At 43.4% G+C, this 17,516-nt stretch overlaps 1 protein-coding gene across 2 annotated transcripts in view; it reads left to right on the top strand.

Moving 5' to 3' along the window:
- SLIT3 (slit guidance ligand 3) overlaps positions 1-17,251 on the top strand; it is a 717,262-nt gene extending 700,011 nt beyond the window's left edge. For both annotated transcript variants that reach the window (XM_043488926.1, XM_043488927.1), the window contains 4 exons: positions 2,724-2,878; positions 3,511-3,796; positions 4,960-5,168; positions 16,660-17,251. In XM_043488926.1, coding sequence (XP_043344861.1) covers positions 2,724-2,878; positions 3,511-3,796; positions 4,960-5,168; positions 16,660-16,895 — 886 coding nt within the window. In that variant the 3' untranslated portion in view covers positions 16,896-17,251. The remainder of the gene's footprint in view (positions 1-2,723; positions 2,879-3,510; positions 3,797-4,959; positions 5,169-16,659) is intronic.
- Positions 17,252-17,516: the final 265 nt, after the last annotated feature.

Below are 17,516 nucleotides of genomic sequence, written 5' to 3'. Positions count from 1 at the left end.
CCATGTCGCCTGCATTGGGAGGCAGATTTTTAACTGCTGGACCACCAGGCAAGTCACTATTGGGAGTCTTTTAATCACAGATACAATTTAAGTATTTATAACTGGTATGTTCACATCTTCTATTTCTTCCTTGTTCAGTCTTGGAAGATTGTCATTTCTAAGCTTTTGTCCATTTCTTCTAGGTTGTCCATTTATTGGCATACAGTTGCCTGTAGTAGTCTTTTATGGTGTTTTGTATTTCTGCAGTGTTGATTTTAAGTTCTTTTACATTTCTGATTTTATTGATTTAGGCCCTATCCCTCTTTTTCTTGATGAGTTTTCCTCAAGGTTTATCAATTTTGTTTATCTTTTCAAAGACCAGCTTTTAGTTTCATTGATCTTTTGTATTTTCTTTTCTTTCTTTCTTTTTTTTTTTTTTTTTTTTTTTGTTCTGCTCTTTGATTTTTTTCCTTCTATTAAGCTTGGATTTTGTTTGTTCTTCTTTCTCTAGTTGCTTTAGGTATAAGGTTAGGTTGTTTGAGATTTTTCTTGTTTCCTGAGGTAGGCTTGTATTGCTGTAAATGTCCCTATAAAAGCAAAATTGCTTTTGCTGCATCTCAGAGGTTTTGGATAGTCATGCTTTCATTTTCATTTGTCTTTAAGCATTTTTTATTTCCTCTTTGATTTCTTCAGTGATCCATTGGTTGTTTAGTAGCGTATTATTTAGCCTTCATGTATTTGTGGGGCTTTTTGCAGTTTTTCCTTACAGTTGATTTCTAATCTCACTGTGTTGTGATCAGAAAAGACGCTTGATATGATTTCAGTTTTCTTAAATTTACCAAAGCTTGCTTTGTGACCCAGCATGTGATCTATCCTGGAGAATGTTCCATGTGCACTTGAGAAGAATGTGTGTTGTTCTGCTTTTGGATGGAACTCTCTATAGGTATGAATTAAGTCTATCTAGTCTAAATGTGTCATTTAAGGCCTGTGTTTCCCTATTTTCTGTCTGGGTGATCTGTCCATTGATGTAAGTGGAGTAATGTGACTGATGTTTATAATTTTATGTCTAGCAGCTTCACTGAATTTGCTAGTTCTGACAGTTTTTCAGTGGAAACTTTATATTTTTCTGTATATATCATGTCATCTGCAAGTAGTGACAGTTCTACTTCTTACTTTGTGATATGTATACCTTTTGGGGCTTCCCTAGTGGCTCAGTTGGTAAAGAATCTCCTGCAATGCAGGAGACCTGGGTTCGATCCCTGGGTCAGGAAGATCCCCTGGAGAAGGAAATGGCAACTCACTCCAGGACTCTTGCCTGGAGAATTTCATGGACAGAGAAGCTGAGCAGGCTACAGTCCATGGGATCGCCAAGAGTTGGACAGACTATGTGACTTTCACTTTCACATTTTTTCATACCTTTTTTATTTCTTTCTTAGTTGCTCAGGCTGGGACTTCCAATACTATGTTGACTCTAAGTGGTGAGAGTGGACATCCTTGTTTTGTTTCCAATTTTAAAGGAAAAACTTTCCACTTTTCACTACTGAGTATGTTAGTCGTGAGTTTGCCATATGTGGCCTTTGTTATGTTGAGGAATGTTCCCTCTACACCCACTTTGTTGAGGGTTTTTATCATAAATAGATGGTTGAATTTTGTCAAATTCTTTTTCTGCATTTATTGAGATGATTATATGATTTTGATCCTTTGTTAATGTGGTATATCACACTGATTAATCCACTTGATCATGGTGTCTGATCCTTTTAATGTACTGTTGAGTTAGGTTTGCTAATATTTTATTAAGAATGTTTACATCTGTTTTCATCAGGGATATTGGCCTGTAATTTTCATTTTTTATGGTATTCCTGTTTTTCAGTATCAGGGTGATGAGGACCTTATAAAAAGAGCTTGGAAGTTTGTTCCTATTCTGTTTTTGGAAGAGTTTGAGAAGGATTGTTATTAAGTCTTCTTTAAATGTTTGGTAGAAAAAAAGTAAAATTAATTTGTTCGGTAGAATTCATTCATGAAGCCGTCTAGTCCTAGACTTCTGTTCGTTGGGAAGTTTTTGATAACTGATTGAATACCCTTAAAGGCATCCCTCATTTTGTTGCACTTTGCTCTCTTGTGCTTCACAAATATTATATTGTTTACAAATTGAAAGTTTGTGGCAGCCCTGTGTTGAGTGAGTCTATTGGTGCCATTTTTCCAGCAGTTGCTCACTTCATGCCTGTGTGTCATATTTTGGTGATTCTAACAATATTCAAACTTTTTGACTTTTGTATTTGTTATGGTGACCAGTGATGTTTGATGTTGTTACTGCAAAAATTGACTCCCTGAAGGTTCGAGTGACAGCAATTTTTTGGCATTAAAGTATTTTTAGGGTATGTACATTGCATTTTCGACAAAATGCTATTGGCACTTAATAGAGTATTTAATAAACATAACTTTTATATGCACTGGGAAACTAGAAAAGTGACTCACTTTACTGAGGTGATCTGGAACAGAACCTGCATTATCTCTGAGGTATATCTATGTAGAGAGATAAGACAGATGAAATGAATAACTGGAGAAGCTATAGGTGTAACAGGTAATAAGAATTCTATGTACTCTTTTTATTTTTGTGATTTATGTTGTTTGGAATTACTCCCAGATAAAACGCAAGGAATCCCAGTCAAGTTCATACATGGTACAGGCTGTGGAAGGCATTCAGCAAACCTTCTGTCTCTCCCCCTTCCTTCTCTCCTGCCCAGCGTGGAGACTGTGAATGATGGGCAGTTTCACAGCGTGGAGCTAGTGATGCTAAACCAGAGCCTGAACCTGGTGGTGGACAAAGGAGCCCCCAAAAGCCTGGGAAAGCTCCAGAAGCAGCCAGCAGTGAGCATCAACAGTCCCCTCTACCTTGGAGGTAAACCCCATCTCCTTCCACCTGTTCCTTGTACTCTCATACCCACACCCAGGCCCACTGGTGGGGCTCACAGCTCTCATCTCAACACCCACTGCCAAAGCCAACCAAGGGAGGCTTCCTGGAGGCAGTGATGGCCAAGATGCTTCCTAAAGGGTGAACAGTTAGCCAGGTCATGGGGAAGAGAAGAGAAAAGGAGAGAAGGCAGGGCTCCTCCTGAGAAACTACAAGTTGTTCAGGGGGCTGGGGGAAGGTGAGGATGAAATGGGGAGGGAGGAGATGCAGACAGGGTGCAGGCCCTCCAACATGCAGGCTTGCCTTGGCTCTGCCACCTCCTCTGATGCTTTGAGGCTCAGCTGATTTGTATGGAGGAGCATGTTGAAGATTAAGGGCATTCAAAGGCCAAAGAGAGAAGGAGCGACCAGCCTGGCAGAGCCTAGGCCTGAAGCACAGCCTTGCGCTGGTAGTTCTCAAAGGGTTATGTAGAAAAAAAACCAGAAAGGACCAGAGCAAGCTGTTCAGCACTGAGATTCCCAAGACTTCTCCCCAGGAGTCCACCTCCGAGGGCTGGGATGTGGGCGAGCAGGGGGGGCAGGGGCGGGTCTTCAGGTTGCGGTCTGGTGCCCCTCCCGCAGGCATCCCCACCTCCACCGGCCTCTCAGCCTTGCGCCAGGGCATGGACCGGCCACTGGGCGGTTTCCACGGCTGCATCCATGAGGTGCGCATCAACAATGAGCTCCAGGACTTCAAGGCCCTCCCCCCACAGGCCCTGGGTGTCTCGCCGGGCTGCAAATCCTGCAGCGTGTGCAGGCACGGCCTGTGCCGAGCCGTGGAGAAGGACAGCGTGGTGTGTGAGTGCCACCCGGGCTGGACTGGCCCGCTGTGCGACCAGGAGGCCCGCGACCCCTGCCTCGGCCACAGGTCTGTGTTCTGCGCCCTCCCCACCCCCCGTCACCCCCGTCCCGGCATGACGTGGGCACAGATGGAAGCTGGAAGGACTGCAGTCAGACTGTAGGCAGGACCTGTGGGGAGGCAGCTTAGAAGGTCAGGAACTTGCACAAACAGCAGGTATTGCTCAGAAGGGACATCAGTGTGCAAGGGCCTGGCTGAAATGTACTGGTCAAATGACTGTCAGAGCCCGCCTAGAGTTGCAGTAGCCCCCACATGCCTCCAAGACAAGTGGAATGGGGCACCGGCCCACATGTGCCATGGCAGGTGGGTGCATTTTAACCCCAACTCGGCTCCCCACTCAGCAGTGCCCCCCATGCAGGCACCAGGGGTGTATAGCCACATACAGATAAATCATGGCATAGCTCTGGCGTTCATTATGCATTCAAATACTGAGGGCCTACAATGTGCCTGGTAACTGGCATGGCTGAGCAAGCTGGGACATGATATTGTGAATCGGAAGTGAAGGACAGCTGGAAAGGGGCAGAGTCTCCTGGGTCGCTCTGAAGTGTGTGTGCATGTTTGACTCTACAGTGAATATGTCCACAATGAACCCTGGCTCTGAATGTCATCCCAGTAGGGAGAACGCTGCAGCATGATTAAGAATCCAGGCTGTGGCATCACTTTGTCCTCTGTGAGATGCAGATAAGACTGTCTACTGTGCAGGTCTGCAGAGGAGAGGCGATGGTAGAAAATAAGACTGATGTTGGGCATAAAGTATGTACTCTAATGCTTGACATAGAGCAGGTGGTAGCTGGTGGTAGTGGTAGTAATAATAGTCATGTTAATAATTAAGATGGCAGAACAGTTAAACTGGTTGGAGACTGCTTAGGTTTCTCTGAGCAATGACTTGCCACTAAGATTGGTGGGCTCTGATGTCTGGGTATAAAACAGTAAATAAGCCAGCCTTGTTGCACTCACAGCTGACAGTGGTCTTTGGGTGATACTCACGAGCCTCCAGCTAATTGATACTGGGCCACTGGGCTGGCAGAGGGCAGACCATATGATGGAGCAGGCCTAGGACCCCACAGCTCCAAGTCCCCTGGTCCGAGCCTGGGAGTGGCCGGGGTGGACAGAGGAAGCCTGCAGCTGCTCTGCCTGCCTGGTTCCCCTCTCATCCTTACCTCTGCCCCCAGCTGCATCCAGGGGAAGTGTGTGGCATCTGGAACCTCCTACGTGTGCAGGTGCACCGAAGGCTATGGAGGGGCCTTGTGTGACCAAAAGAATGACTCCAACAGCGCCTGCTCAACCTTCAAATGTCACCAGGGACAGTGCCACATCTCAGATCGAGGGGAGCCCTACTGTCTGTGCCAGCCCGGCTTCAGTGGGGAGCACTGTGAACAAGGTGGGTCCACTGTGCGCATGGGAGGGGGGCCCTCAAAAGGATGCAGGGGTCAGAGTCAGACTCCACATTCATCCCATGGCTTGAGTTCCAGGTCCAGCTGTGCCACTTAGAGGCTGTGCGACCTTCATTGAGTCACCTACTGAGCCTCAGAGTCCTTCGCCTTGAATATGGGAGCAACACTATACCTTCCTGTATGAGCTATCCATTGCTGCATAACAAATTAGCACCAAAACAGAGCAGGTCAGAACTGCACTAAACATGCTCTGTCCCACATGCTTCCTGTAGGTCAAAGATTCAGAAATAGCTTTGCAACCTTGAGAGACCCAAGCTGAAACTATGTAGCAAACAGCCAGGACTAGGTGAGCTCTCTCCTCCCTTTATGCTGTTCTAGTTGCCAGCCCTTGAGCTGCCAGTGTGGCCCTCTAAGCAACACCACTGGCTCACCAGGGAACTTATTAGCAATGCAGATGCCCAGGTCCTGCCCAGACCTTCCAAAGCAGAACTGCATTTTAACAAGAGCCCCCAGGGATTCTTGTGCACACTAACATTGCAGCAGTTGCTCTGCAGTCTCCTTCCAATCCTCCTGCCATTATTGGGTCCACAGAAGACAGCTCCTTGGCCTGATCCCATTTTGAAAACATCAAATTACTTACCTCCCTTAGTGGCCCCTTTAGTGCATTAATCAAAAAAGGAAAGTTGAAATTATGTTACAGTTGAAATGGTTCTGTCTCATCTTGGAGGTTTATCTCTGGCATAGAACCTGAGTCTTTGTTTCCCTGCCTGTCACCAGAATCCCAGAACCAGAATTCACATTTTATACCTTGTTAAAATACCATTCTTAACCAACTTTGTTAAATAATGTATTTTGAAATAATTTCAGATCTACCAGAAAAGTTGCCAGAACAATACAAACAGCACTCCAGTTCCCTTCAACTGGACGGCCCAGTGTGTGGAGTTTGCATTCCACCCCTCCCCACATCACACACACCTGTGATCATGAGTCTCTTTTCTATCCTTTTAACAATCTCATAATTTTGAAAAACTACATCAAGCTTAACAAAATTCACATTACATCACATTAACCACCTAAAGCTTTAAAATGCATTCACAATCCCTCTGATGCTCATAAGAGCCCATGAAGAAGCGGGAAGGACCAGGAAATGTGTCACCATTTTCCAGACAAGGAAACTGAGGGTCAGGGATGACAAGGGACTGGTCCAAGGCTGAGAGACCAAAGATCCCATGTGGCCAAGGTCCATTACTCTCTTTTTCACTGCCTTGCTCCACATGTTCTCCCAGGGGACTGAGGACAGTAGCAGGGTCAAGGTGAGAAGCTGGGTCAGGAACCAGAGGATTAAGCAGATCCAAGGGGTTCCCTCCTCTCATTTCTACAATTTGTACAAATGCTCACACACATACCCTTTGGCTCAGTGACTCCTATTCCTCTTTGACACCTCAACTCCAGCATCACTTCCCAGAGAGACAATATCTGGCCCCTAGGCTAGTCAGGCCCCTTTACTATGTATTTTGTATAAACCTGTCCTGTTTCTTCACCTCAGTTTATCATTACAAATATATGTATTTAAATGACTATATAATTAGTGTCTAGACTCTACACCAATGGAGACAGGCTACTGTGAACAGTGAGGACTGGGGCAAACTAGATATCTTCTATCCTGTCTAAAACTCTCAGCTTCAGCCCATCACTGCCATGCAGGGATGCAGGCTTGGCTTCCCAGACCCCCTGGTTTTCAAAGAAACCAGATATCCCAATGTTTAGATGAAATATTGAGGGCTTTTTTAAAAAAATTTTTTTTAATTTTTACTTTATTGGTTTTGCTATACATTGACATGAATCCACCATGGGTGTTCCCCATGTGTTCCCCATCCTGAACCCCCCTCCCACCTCCCTCCCCATCCCATCCCTCAGGGTCATCCCAGTGCACCAGCCCTGAGCACTTGTCTCATGCATCCAACCTGGACTAGCGATTCGTTTCACATGATAATATACATGTTTCAATGCCATTCTCCCATATCATCCCACCCTCGCCTTCTCCCACAGAGTCCAAAAGACTGTTCTATACATCTGTTTCTCATTTACTGTCCCACATACAGGGTTATTGTTACCATCTTTCTAAATTCCATATATATGTGTTAGTATACTGTATTGGACTTTTTCTTTCTGGCTTACTTCACTCTGTATGATAGGCTCCAGTTTCATCCACCTCATTAGAACTGATTCAAATGTATTCTTTTTAATGGCTGAGTAATATTCCATTGTGTATATGTACCACAGCTTCCTTATCCATTCGTCTGCTGATGGACATCTAGGTTGCTTCCATGTCCTGGCTATTATAAACAGTGCTGCGATGAACATTGGGGTGCACGTGTCTCTTTCAGATCTGGTTTCCTCGGTGTGTATGCCCAGGAGTGGGATTGCTGGGTCATATGGCAGTTCTATTTCCAGTTTTTTAAGGAATCTCCACACTGTTCTCCATAGTGGCTGTACTAGTTTGCATTCCCACCAACAGTGTAAGAGGGTTCCCTTTTCTCCACACCCTCTCCAGCATTTATTGCTTATAGACTCTTGGATAGCAGCCATCCTGACTGGCATGTAATGGTACCTCATTGTGGTTTTGATTTGCATTTCTCTGATAATGAGTGATGTTGAGCATCTTTTCATGTGTTTGTTAGCCATCTGTATGTCTTCTTTGGAGAAACGTCTGTTTAGTTCTTTGGCCCACTTTTTGATTGGGTCATTTATTTTTCTGGAATGAGTTGCAGGAGTTGCTTGTATATTTTTGAGGTTAATTCTTTGTCCGTTGCTTCATTTGCTATTATTTTCTCCCATTCTGAAGGCTGTTTTTTCACCTTGCTTATAGTTTCCTTTGTTGTGCAGAAGCTTTTAATTTTAATTAGGTCCCATTTCTTTATTTTTGCTTTTATTTCCAACATTCTGGGAGGTGGGTCATAGAGGATCCTGCTGTGATTTATGTCGGATTTGCCTATGTTTTCCTCTAGGAGTTTTATAGTTTTGGGTCTTATGTTTAGATCTTTAATCCATTTTGAGTTTATTTTTGTGTAGGGTGTTAGAAAGTGTTCTAGCTTCATTCTTTTACAAATGGTTGACCAGTTTTCCCAGCACCACTTATTAAAGATATTGTCTTCTCTCCATTGTATATTCTTGCCTCCTTTGTCAAAGATAAGCTATCCATACATGCGTGGATTTATCTCTGGGCTTTCTATTTTGTTCCATTGATCTATATTTCTGTCTCTGTGCCAGTCCATACTGTCTTGATGACTGTGGCTTTGTAGTAGAGCCTGAAGTCAGGCAGGTTAATTCCTCCAGTTCCATTCTTCTTTCTCAAGATTGCTTTGGCTATTTGAGGTTTTTTGTATTTTGTTTTTTGTATTTCCATACAAATTGTGAAATTATTTGTTCTATTTCTATGAACAATACCGTTGGTAGCTTGATAGGGATTGCATTGATTCTATAGATTGCTTTGGGTCATATATTCATTTTCACAATATTGATTCTTCCAGTCCATGAACACGGTATACTTCTCCATCTATTTGTGTCCTCTTTGATTGCTTTCATCCATGGTTTATAGTTTTCTATGTATAGGTCTTTTGTTTCTTTAGGTAGATATACTCCTAAGTATTTTATTCTTTTTGTTGCAATGGTGAATGGTATTGTTTCCTTAATTTCTCTTTCTGTTTTTTCATTGTTACTATATAGGAATGCAAGGGATTTCTGTGTGTTAATTTTATATCCTGCAACTTTACTATATTCATTGATTAGCTCTAGTAATTTTCTGATAGAGTCTTTAGGGTTTTCTATGTAGAGGATCATGTCATTTGCAAACAATGAGAGTTTCCCTTCTTCTTTTCCTATCTGGATTCCTTTTATTTCTTTTTCTGCTCTGATTGCTGTGGCCAAAACTTCCAAAACTATGTTGAATAGTAGTGGTGAGAATGGGCACCCTTGTCTTGTTCCTGACTTTAGGGGAAATGCTTTCAGTTTTTCACCATTGAGGATAATGTTTGGCTGTGGGTTTGTCATATATAGCTTTTATTATGTTGAGGTATGTTCCTTCTATTCCTGCTTCCTGGAGAGTTTTTCTCATAAATGGATGTTGAATTTTGTCACAGGCTTTTTCTGCATCTATTGAGATAATCATATGGTTTTTATCTTTCAATTTGTTAATGTGGTATATTACATTGATTGATTTGCAGATACTAAAGAATCCTTGCATTCCTGGGATAAAGCCCACTTGGTCTGTGAACCTCTCTGGGTGTCCCTCACTGTGGAGAATCTTTTCACCATTAGCCTAGAAGTTTTATTATCAGTGCTGTATAGTTGGAGAAGCCTTGAGGCTACTGGAAGAATAAAACTGAAAGCCAGAGGCAGGAGACTTAAGCCCAAAACGTGAGAACACCAGAGAGCTCCTGACTACAGGGAACATTAAGTAATAAGAGATCATTCAAAAGCCTCCATACCTACACTGGAACCAACCACCACCCAAGAGCCAATACGTTCCAGAGCAAGTCATACCACACAAATTCTTCAGCAACGCAGCAACATAGCCCTTAGTGTCAACATACAGGCTGCCCAAAGTCACACCAATCACATAGGCCCATCTCAAAACTCACTACTGGACACTCCATTGCACTCCAGAGAGAAGAAATCCAGTTCCATGCACCAGAACACCGACACAATCTTCCCTAACCAGGAAACCTTGACAAGCCAATCTTCCAACCCCACCCACTGGGAGAAACCTCCACAATAAAAAGGAACCACAGACCACCAGAATACAGAAAGGCCACTCCAAACACAGCAATATAAACAAGATGAAAAGGCAGAGAAATACCCAACAGGTAAAGGAACATGAAAAATGCCCACCAAGCCAAACAAAAGAGGAGAAGATAGGGAATCTACCTGATAAAGAATTCCCAATAATGATAATGAAAATGATCCAAAACGTTGAAAGCAAATTGGAGTTACAGATAAATAGCCTGGAGACAAGGATCGAGAAGATGCAAGAAAGGTTTAACAAAGACCTAGAAGAAATAAAAAAGAGTCAATATATAATGAATAATGCAATAAATGAGATCACAAACACTCTGGAGGGAACCAACAGTAGAATAACAGAGGCAGAAGATAGGATAAGTGAGGTAGAAGATAAAATGGTAAATTTGTTAAGGTGGTGTATTACATTGATTGATTTGCAGATATTGAAGAATCCTTGCATCCCTGGGATAAAACCCACTTGGTCATGATGTATGATCTTTTTAATATGTTGTTGGATTCTGTTTGCTAGAATTTTGATAAGGATTTTTTGCATTTATGTTCATCAGTGATATTGGCCTGTAGTTTTCTTTTATTGTGGCATCTTGTCAGGTTTTGGTATTAGGGTGATGGTGGCCTCATAGAATGAGTTTGGAAGTTTACCTTCCTCTGCAATTTTCTGGAAGAGTTTGAGTAGGATAGGTGTTAGCTCTTCTCTAACTTTTTGGTAGAATTCGGCTGTGACGCCATCTGGTCCTGGGCTTTTGTTTCTTGGAAGATTTCTGATTACAGTTTCAATTTCCATGCTTGTGATGGGTCTGTTAAGATTTTCTATTTCTTCCTGGTTCAGTTTTGGAAAGTTGTACTTTTCTAAAAATTTGTCCATTTCTTCCAAGTTGTCCATTTTATTTGCATATAGTTGCTGATAATAGTCTCTTATGATCCTTCGTATTTCTATGTTGTCTGTTGTGATCTCTCCATTTTCATTTCTAATTTTGTTGATTTGATTTTTCTCCCTTTGTTTCTTGATGAGTCTGGCTAATGTTTGTCAATTTTATTTAACTTCTCAAAGAGTCAGCTTTTGGCTTTGTTGATTTTTGCTATGGTCTCTTTTGTTTCTTTTGCATTTATTTCTGCCCTAATTTTTAAGATTTCTTTCCTTCTACTAACCCTGGGGTTCTTCATTTCTTCCTTCTCTAGTTGCTTTAGGTGTAGAATTAGGTTACTTATTTGACTTTTTTCTTGTTTCTTGAGGTAAGCCTGTATTGCTATGAACCTTCCCCTTAGCACTGCTTTTACAGTGTCCCATAGGTTTTGGATTGTTGTGTTTTCATTTTCATTCATTTCTATGCATATTTTGATTTCATTTTTTATTTTTTCTGTGATTTGTTGGTTATTCAGCAGTGTATTGTTCAGCCTCCATATGTTGGAATTTTCAATAATTTTTCTCCTGTAATTGACATCTAATCTTACTGCATTGTGGTCAGAAAAGATGCTTGGAATGATTTCAATTTTTTTGAATTTACCAAGGCTAGATTTATGGCCCAGGATGTGATCTATCCTTGAGAAGGCTCCGTGTGCGCTTGAGAAAAAGGTGAAATTCATTGTTCTGGGGTGAAATGTCCTATAGATATCAATTAGGTCTAACTGGTCTATTGTATCATGTAAAGTTTGTGTTTCCTTGTTAATTTTCTGTTTAGTTGATCTATCCATAGGTATAAGTGGGGTATTAAAGTCTCCCACTATTATTGTGTTATTGTTAATTTCCCCTTTCATACTTATTAGCATTTGTCTTACATATTGTGGTGCTCCTATGTTGGGTGCATATATCTTTATAATTGTTATATCTTCTTCTTGGATTGATCCTTTGATCATTATGTAGTGTCCATCTTTGTCTCTTTTCACAGCCTTTTTATCAGTCTATTTTATCTGATATGAGTATTGCTACTCCTGCTTTCTTTTGGTCTCTGTTTGCATGGAATATCTTTTTCCAGCCATTCACTTTTAGTCTGTATGTGTCCCTTGTTTTGAGGTGGGTCTCTTGTAGACAGCATATACAGGGGTCTTGTTTTTGTATCCATTCAGCCAGTTTTTGTCTTTTGGTTGGGGCATTCAACCCATTTACATTTAAGGTAATTATTGATAAGTATAATCCTGTTGCCATTTACTTTATTGTTTTGGGTTCGAGTTTATACACCCTTAATGTGTTTCCTGTCTAGAGAAGATCCTTTAGCATTTGTTGAAGAGCTGGTTTGGTGGTGCTAAATTCTCTCAGCTTTTGCTTGTCTGTAAAGCTTTTGATTTCTCCTTCATATCTGAATGAGATCCTTGCTGGGTACAGTAATCTGGGCTGTAGGTTATTTTCTTTCATCACTTTAAGTATGTCCTGCCATTCCCTTCTGGCCTGAAGACTTTATATTGAAAGATCAGCTGTTATCCTTATGGGAATCCCCTTGTGTGTTATTTGTTGTTTTTCCCTTGCTGCTTTTAATATTTGTTCTTTGTGTTTGATCTTTGTTAATTTGATTAATATGTGTCTTGGGGTGTTTTGCCTTGGGTTTATCCTGTTTGGGGCTCTCTGGGTTTCTTGGACTTGGATGATTATTTCCTTCCCCATTTTAGGGAAGTTTTCAACTATTATCTCCTCAAGTATTTTCTCATGGTCTTTCTTTTTGTCTTCTTCTTCTGGGACTCCTATGATTCAAATATTGGGGTGTTTAACATTGTCCCAGAGGTCTCTGAGGTTGTCCTCATTTCTTTTCATTCATTTTTCTTTTTTCCTCTCTGTTTCCTTTATTTCTACCATTCTATCTTCTACCTCACTTATCCTATCTTCTGCATCTGTTATTCTACTGTTGGTTCCCTCCAGAGTGTTTGTGATCTCATTTATTGCATTATTCATTATATATTGACTCTTTTTTATTTCTTCTAGGTCTTTGTTAAACCTTTCTTGCATCTTCTCGATCCTTGTCTCCAGGCTATTTATCTGTAACTCCAATTTGCTTTCAACGTTTTGGGTCATTTTCATTATCATTATTGGGAATTCTTTATCAGGTAGATTCCCTATCTTCTCCTCTTTTGTTTGGCTTGGTGGGCATTTATCCTGTTCCTTTCCCTGCTGGGTATTTCTCTGCCTTTTCATCTTGTTTATATTGCTGTGTTTGGAGTGGCCTTTCTGTATTCTGGCAGTTTGTGGTTCCTCTTTATTGTGGAAGTTCCTCGCTGTGGGTGGGGTTGGACGGGTGACTTGTCAAGGTTTCCTGGTTCGGGAAGCTTGTGTTGGTGTTCTGGTGGGTGGAGCTGGATTTCTTCTCTCTGGAGTGCAATGAAGTGTCCAGTAATGAGTTTTGAGATGTCAGTGGGTTTGGGGTGACTTTGGGCAGCCTGTATATTGAGGCTCAGGGCTATGTTCCTGCGTTTCTGGAGAATTTGCATGGTATGTCTTGCTCTGGAGCTTGTTGGCCCTTGGGTGATGCTTGGTTTCAGTGTAGATATGAAGGATTTGATGAGCTCCTATTGATTAATGTTCCCTGTAGTCAGGAGTTCTCTGGTGTTCTTAGGATTTGGACTTAAGCCTCCTGCCTCTGGTTTTCAGTCTTATTCTTACAGTAGCCTCAAGACTTCTCCATCTATACAGCACTGATGATAAAGCATCTAGGTTAATGATGAAAAGTTTCTCCACATTGAGTGACACCCAGAGAGGTATACAGAGTTACATGGAGAAGAGAAGAGGGAAGAGGGAGTTAGGTGACCAGGGGGAGCAGAGGGGGTATCAAAAGGGGAGAGAGCAAGCTAGGCAGTAATCACTTCCCTATGTGCTTGCCACAGTCTGGACCCCTCAGAGATCTTCACGGAGTTACACAGAGAGGAAAAGAGGGAGGAAGGAGACAGAGGTGGCCAGGAGGATAAAAGGGGGAATCAAAAGGAGAGAGACAGGTCCAGCCAGTAATCAGTTCCCTGAGTGTTCGCCACAGCCCGGAACACAGAAACAGATACAACGAGTTGGGTAGAGAAGAAAAGGGGGAGGGAGGAGATAGAGGCGACCTGGTGAAGGAAAAGGAGAGTCAAAATGGGGAGAGAGCAATCAGGCCATTGATCCTGCTCCCAAATAAAAATGGGTACTGAAGACTGGGTTCTTAAAGGCACAAAGTTGATAACAGATACCAAAAAGCAAAGATTAAAAATCTAGAGTAGAGGTTAGATTCTCAAAAATACAATATTAAAAAACAACAACAAAAAAAATCACAAAAATTATAGAATATATATGTATATGAAGTTTGCTTTAAAAATAGGGTCTTTTTTTTTTTGCAAGGTAGTAGTAGGTTATAAAAATGAAAATTAATGGAGTAATATGGGACTTAAAAAGTTTTTTTTAATTTTAATTTAAGAAATGATAATAGTAAAAATATATCTAGGACTTTCTCTGGATCTGTTGCGGACCTTGTGGGATCAGTTCATTTTCAGATAGTTCCTTGGTCCGGCTTGTACTTCTCAAGGTCTGTAGGCCCCTTCCTATGTAGTCGGTGCTAACCACAGGGTTTTAATCTGTTGCACCTGCCACTTCCAAAGCGGGTCCCTCTGTTTATTTTAGCTTCTTCTGTTTGCTGGTCTTTTCAGTGTCTAATTTCTTCCCTGACACAATGGGGGCGGTGGTGGTCACTTTTTTAGGCTCGCTTGTTCAGTCGTGCTGTGGGGAGGGAGGAACACTGCAAGCAAATATCACTGGCGTGTGCTCACAGTGATTCAGCCACACTGGGTTTGCCCCCACTCACGGCGTGTGTGCTTTCCCAGTCTACACTGCTCAGGCTTCAGGTTGCTCTGCCGGGAACTGTCTGAGGCGGGCTCTAGTTTGCATGCACTCTACAGGTCTAAGCCACTCAGGTTCAGGTTCTCGGGTACTCCACAAAGGCGCAGACTTGGTTGGGCCTGCGTTTTGTGCCCTTCCCAGGTCCGAGCAGCTCAGGCGACCAGGTGCTTGGCGAGTGCAGTTGCCCCCAGTTGGGGCTGCAGCTTATCCCCTCCCCCATCCCAGTCGCTGGGTTTTCTGGGTGTACAACGGGCGTGCCTTCTCAGGTGTGCCGTGTGTCTATTCTGGGGAGCTGATCTTTGGCTGCGACCCTCCCGGTGGATGTCGATCATCCAGGGTCCCAAGAAGTCTTGCTTAGCAGCGAAGTCTGCTTGCAGTTTGACAGAGGATGCCTCTCTGGGGCCGACTGCCCCCTTCCGGCTCTGGCTGCCCTCGCCTGCCTGCCTCGGGCGGGAGATGGGCCGGTCCGCAGCTGGCTAGCTCTGCTCAGTCCTTTGTTCTGTGAGCGTGCCTGGTGGTGTGTTAGGTTAGGGCTTTTCGGGTGATCGTGGGATAGCTATCCCACAGTCTGGGTTGCTATCTCAAGCTAGTTCCCTCAGACTGCCCTCAGGGCATTCAGGCCCAGTCCTTACCCAAAGCACTGCAGCCCGGGCCTCCCTGTCCAGTCCCCGCTTGCTAGTGGGGGATGCGAGCACCTGGGCTGCTGCTCCACTGGGAGTTGCTGTTAGGCACGTAATCTATGGGTTTTAATTATTTATTTATCTTTCCTCCTGGTTATTTCGCCCTCTGAGATTCCAACGCTCACCACAGACCCGCCGGAGAGAGTGTTTCCTGGTGTTTGGAAACTTCTCTCTTTTTTAAGTCTCCCTTCCCCAGACGGATCTCCGTCCCTACCTCTTTTGTCTCTCTTTTTATATTTTGTCCTACCTCCTTTCAAAGACAATGGGCTGCCTTTCTGGGTGCCTGATATCCTCTGCCAGCATTCAGAAGTTGTTTTGTGGAATTTGCTCGGTGTTCAAATGTTCTTTCGATGAATTTGTGGGGGAGAAAGTGGTCTCCCCATCCTATTCCTCCTCCATCTTAGGACAGCCACCTCAGGGCTTTTTTTATGTTGGCATTTAATTTGGTTGTTAAGCACCTGTGGTGCAATCAACATATATGTGAGATGGGGTGTGGGATGGGGTTTAGCCCTCGGTCCACCAACTTGCCATATCTACTTTGGTCTTTAAGTTCCCTGAAGGAAGGGACCAAGCCTGATCTTGTCACTTTTACATCCTCAGGGCTTAGTTTTACATTGGGCGCTAGTGGTAAAGAATCTGCCTGTCACTGCAGGAAGCATTTGATCCCTGGGTCAGAAAGATCTCCTGGAGGAGGGTACGGCAACCCACTCCATATTCCTGCCTGGAGAATCCTATAGACAAAGGAGCCTAGAAGGCTACAGTCCATGGGGTCACAAAGAGTTGGACATGACTGAAGCAACTGAGCATGCCCGTTAAATAAATAGAGCCCGGTACAGAAAAGGCACTAAGCTTTCATGAAATAAATGGGTTAATGGAGAGGTTCCTAACCCCTGGGCCATGGACAGGATGGTTTGTGGCGTGTTAGGAGCCAGGCACAGCAGGAGGTGAGCAGCGGGCAAAACCAAAGCCATCTCCCCACCTACCCCCATCCATAGAAGAACTGCCCTCCATGGAACTGGTCCCTAGTACCAAAAAGGTTGGGGACCTCTGGGATAATGGGTGGACAAATGGATGGATGGGTGGGCAGGGAGATGGAAGGATGAGAGAATGTGTAAGTACATATGGTCCTCAGACCACAAGTGTTTTGGAGCAGCCTGCCTTGGACCACCACCTTCACCATCAATGCCATGTCCTTACCTCTTCTGCCCTCTGCAGAAACGCCTTGCCTGGGAGAGGTGGTCCGAGAGGTGATCCGTCGCCAGAAGGGTTACGCATCATGTGCCACGGCCTCCAAGATACCTGTCATGGAGTGTCGTGGGGGCTGCGGGCCCCAGTGCTGCCAGCCCACCCGCAGCAAGCGGCGGAAGTACGTCTTTCAGTGCACAGATGGCTCCTCGTTCGTGGAAGAGCTGGAGAGACACTTAGAGTGCGGCTGCCGCCCGTGTTCCTAAGGCCCCTGCACCCACTCTGCCTCCTGGACTCTGGCCGGGTCGGGTGGGGATGGCCACCAGGGGATCCACCTGTGAGACCTGAAGGGAAGGAGTGGGAGCTGGAGAAGAAGCAAAAGAAGAAAAGAATATTAAGTATATTGTAAAATAAACAAAAAATAGAACTTATTTTTATTATGGAAAGTGACTATTTTCATCTTTTATTATATAAATATATCATACCGTCTGAGTATATGTACCATATAGTGAGTAATTTTTACCAGATTTTTTGTTCCATGTTGTGTAATTGTCATGTTTTTATAAACAGCTGTTAAAAGTTTTAAGGGAAAAAAAGAACAAATAAAAGTTTTAAAACAAAAGGATGAACATAAAGAATTGACAGCCTGACTGAGGCAGAAGGAGGAGGCTTATATGTTTAGGTAACACTATTGTGTTGGCAGAAAGGAAGACCGGCTTACGGAGCTCAGGAAACAGAATGAGAAGAGGAAGAAAGTAAAGGAAAAGATTTTTCTTTCTTTCCTCTGATCTTTACTGACTTTTCTTCCTTCCCTGAAAGCACCCAGCTTTTCCACCCTGGTGGTTGAGGCCCAGGGTGTCCGCTTCTTCCAGGAAAAGCCACTGAGC

This window comes from Cervus canadensis, chromosome 16 (assembly GCF_019320065.1).
Source record: "Cervus canadensis isolate Bull #8, Minnesota chromosome 16, ASM1932006v1, whole genome shotgun sequence".
Classification (NCBI taxonomy): Eukaryota; Metazoa; Chordata; class Mammalia; order Artiodactyla; family Cervidae; genus Cervus; species Cervus canadensis.
The sequence above is the reverse complement of the archived record's forward strand: the minus strand, read 5'-3'. Positions and strand labels throughout refer to the sequence as shown.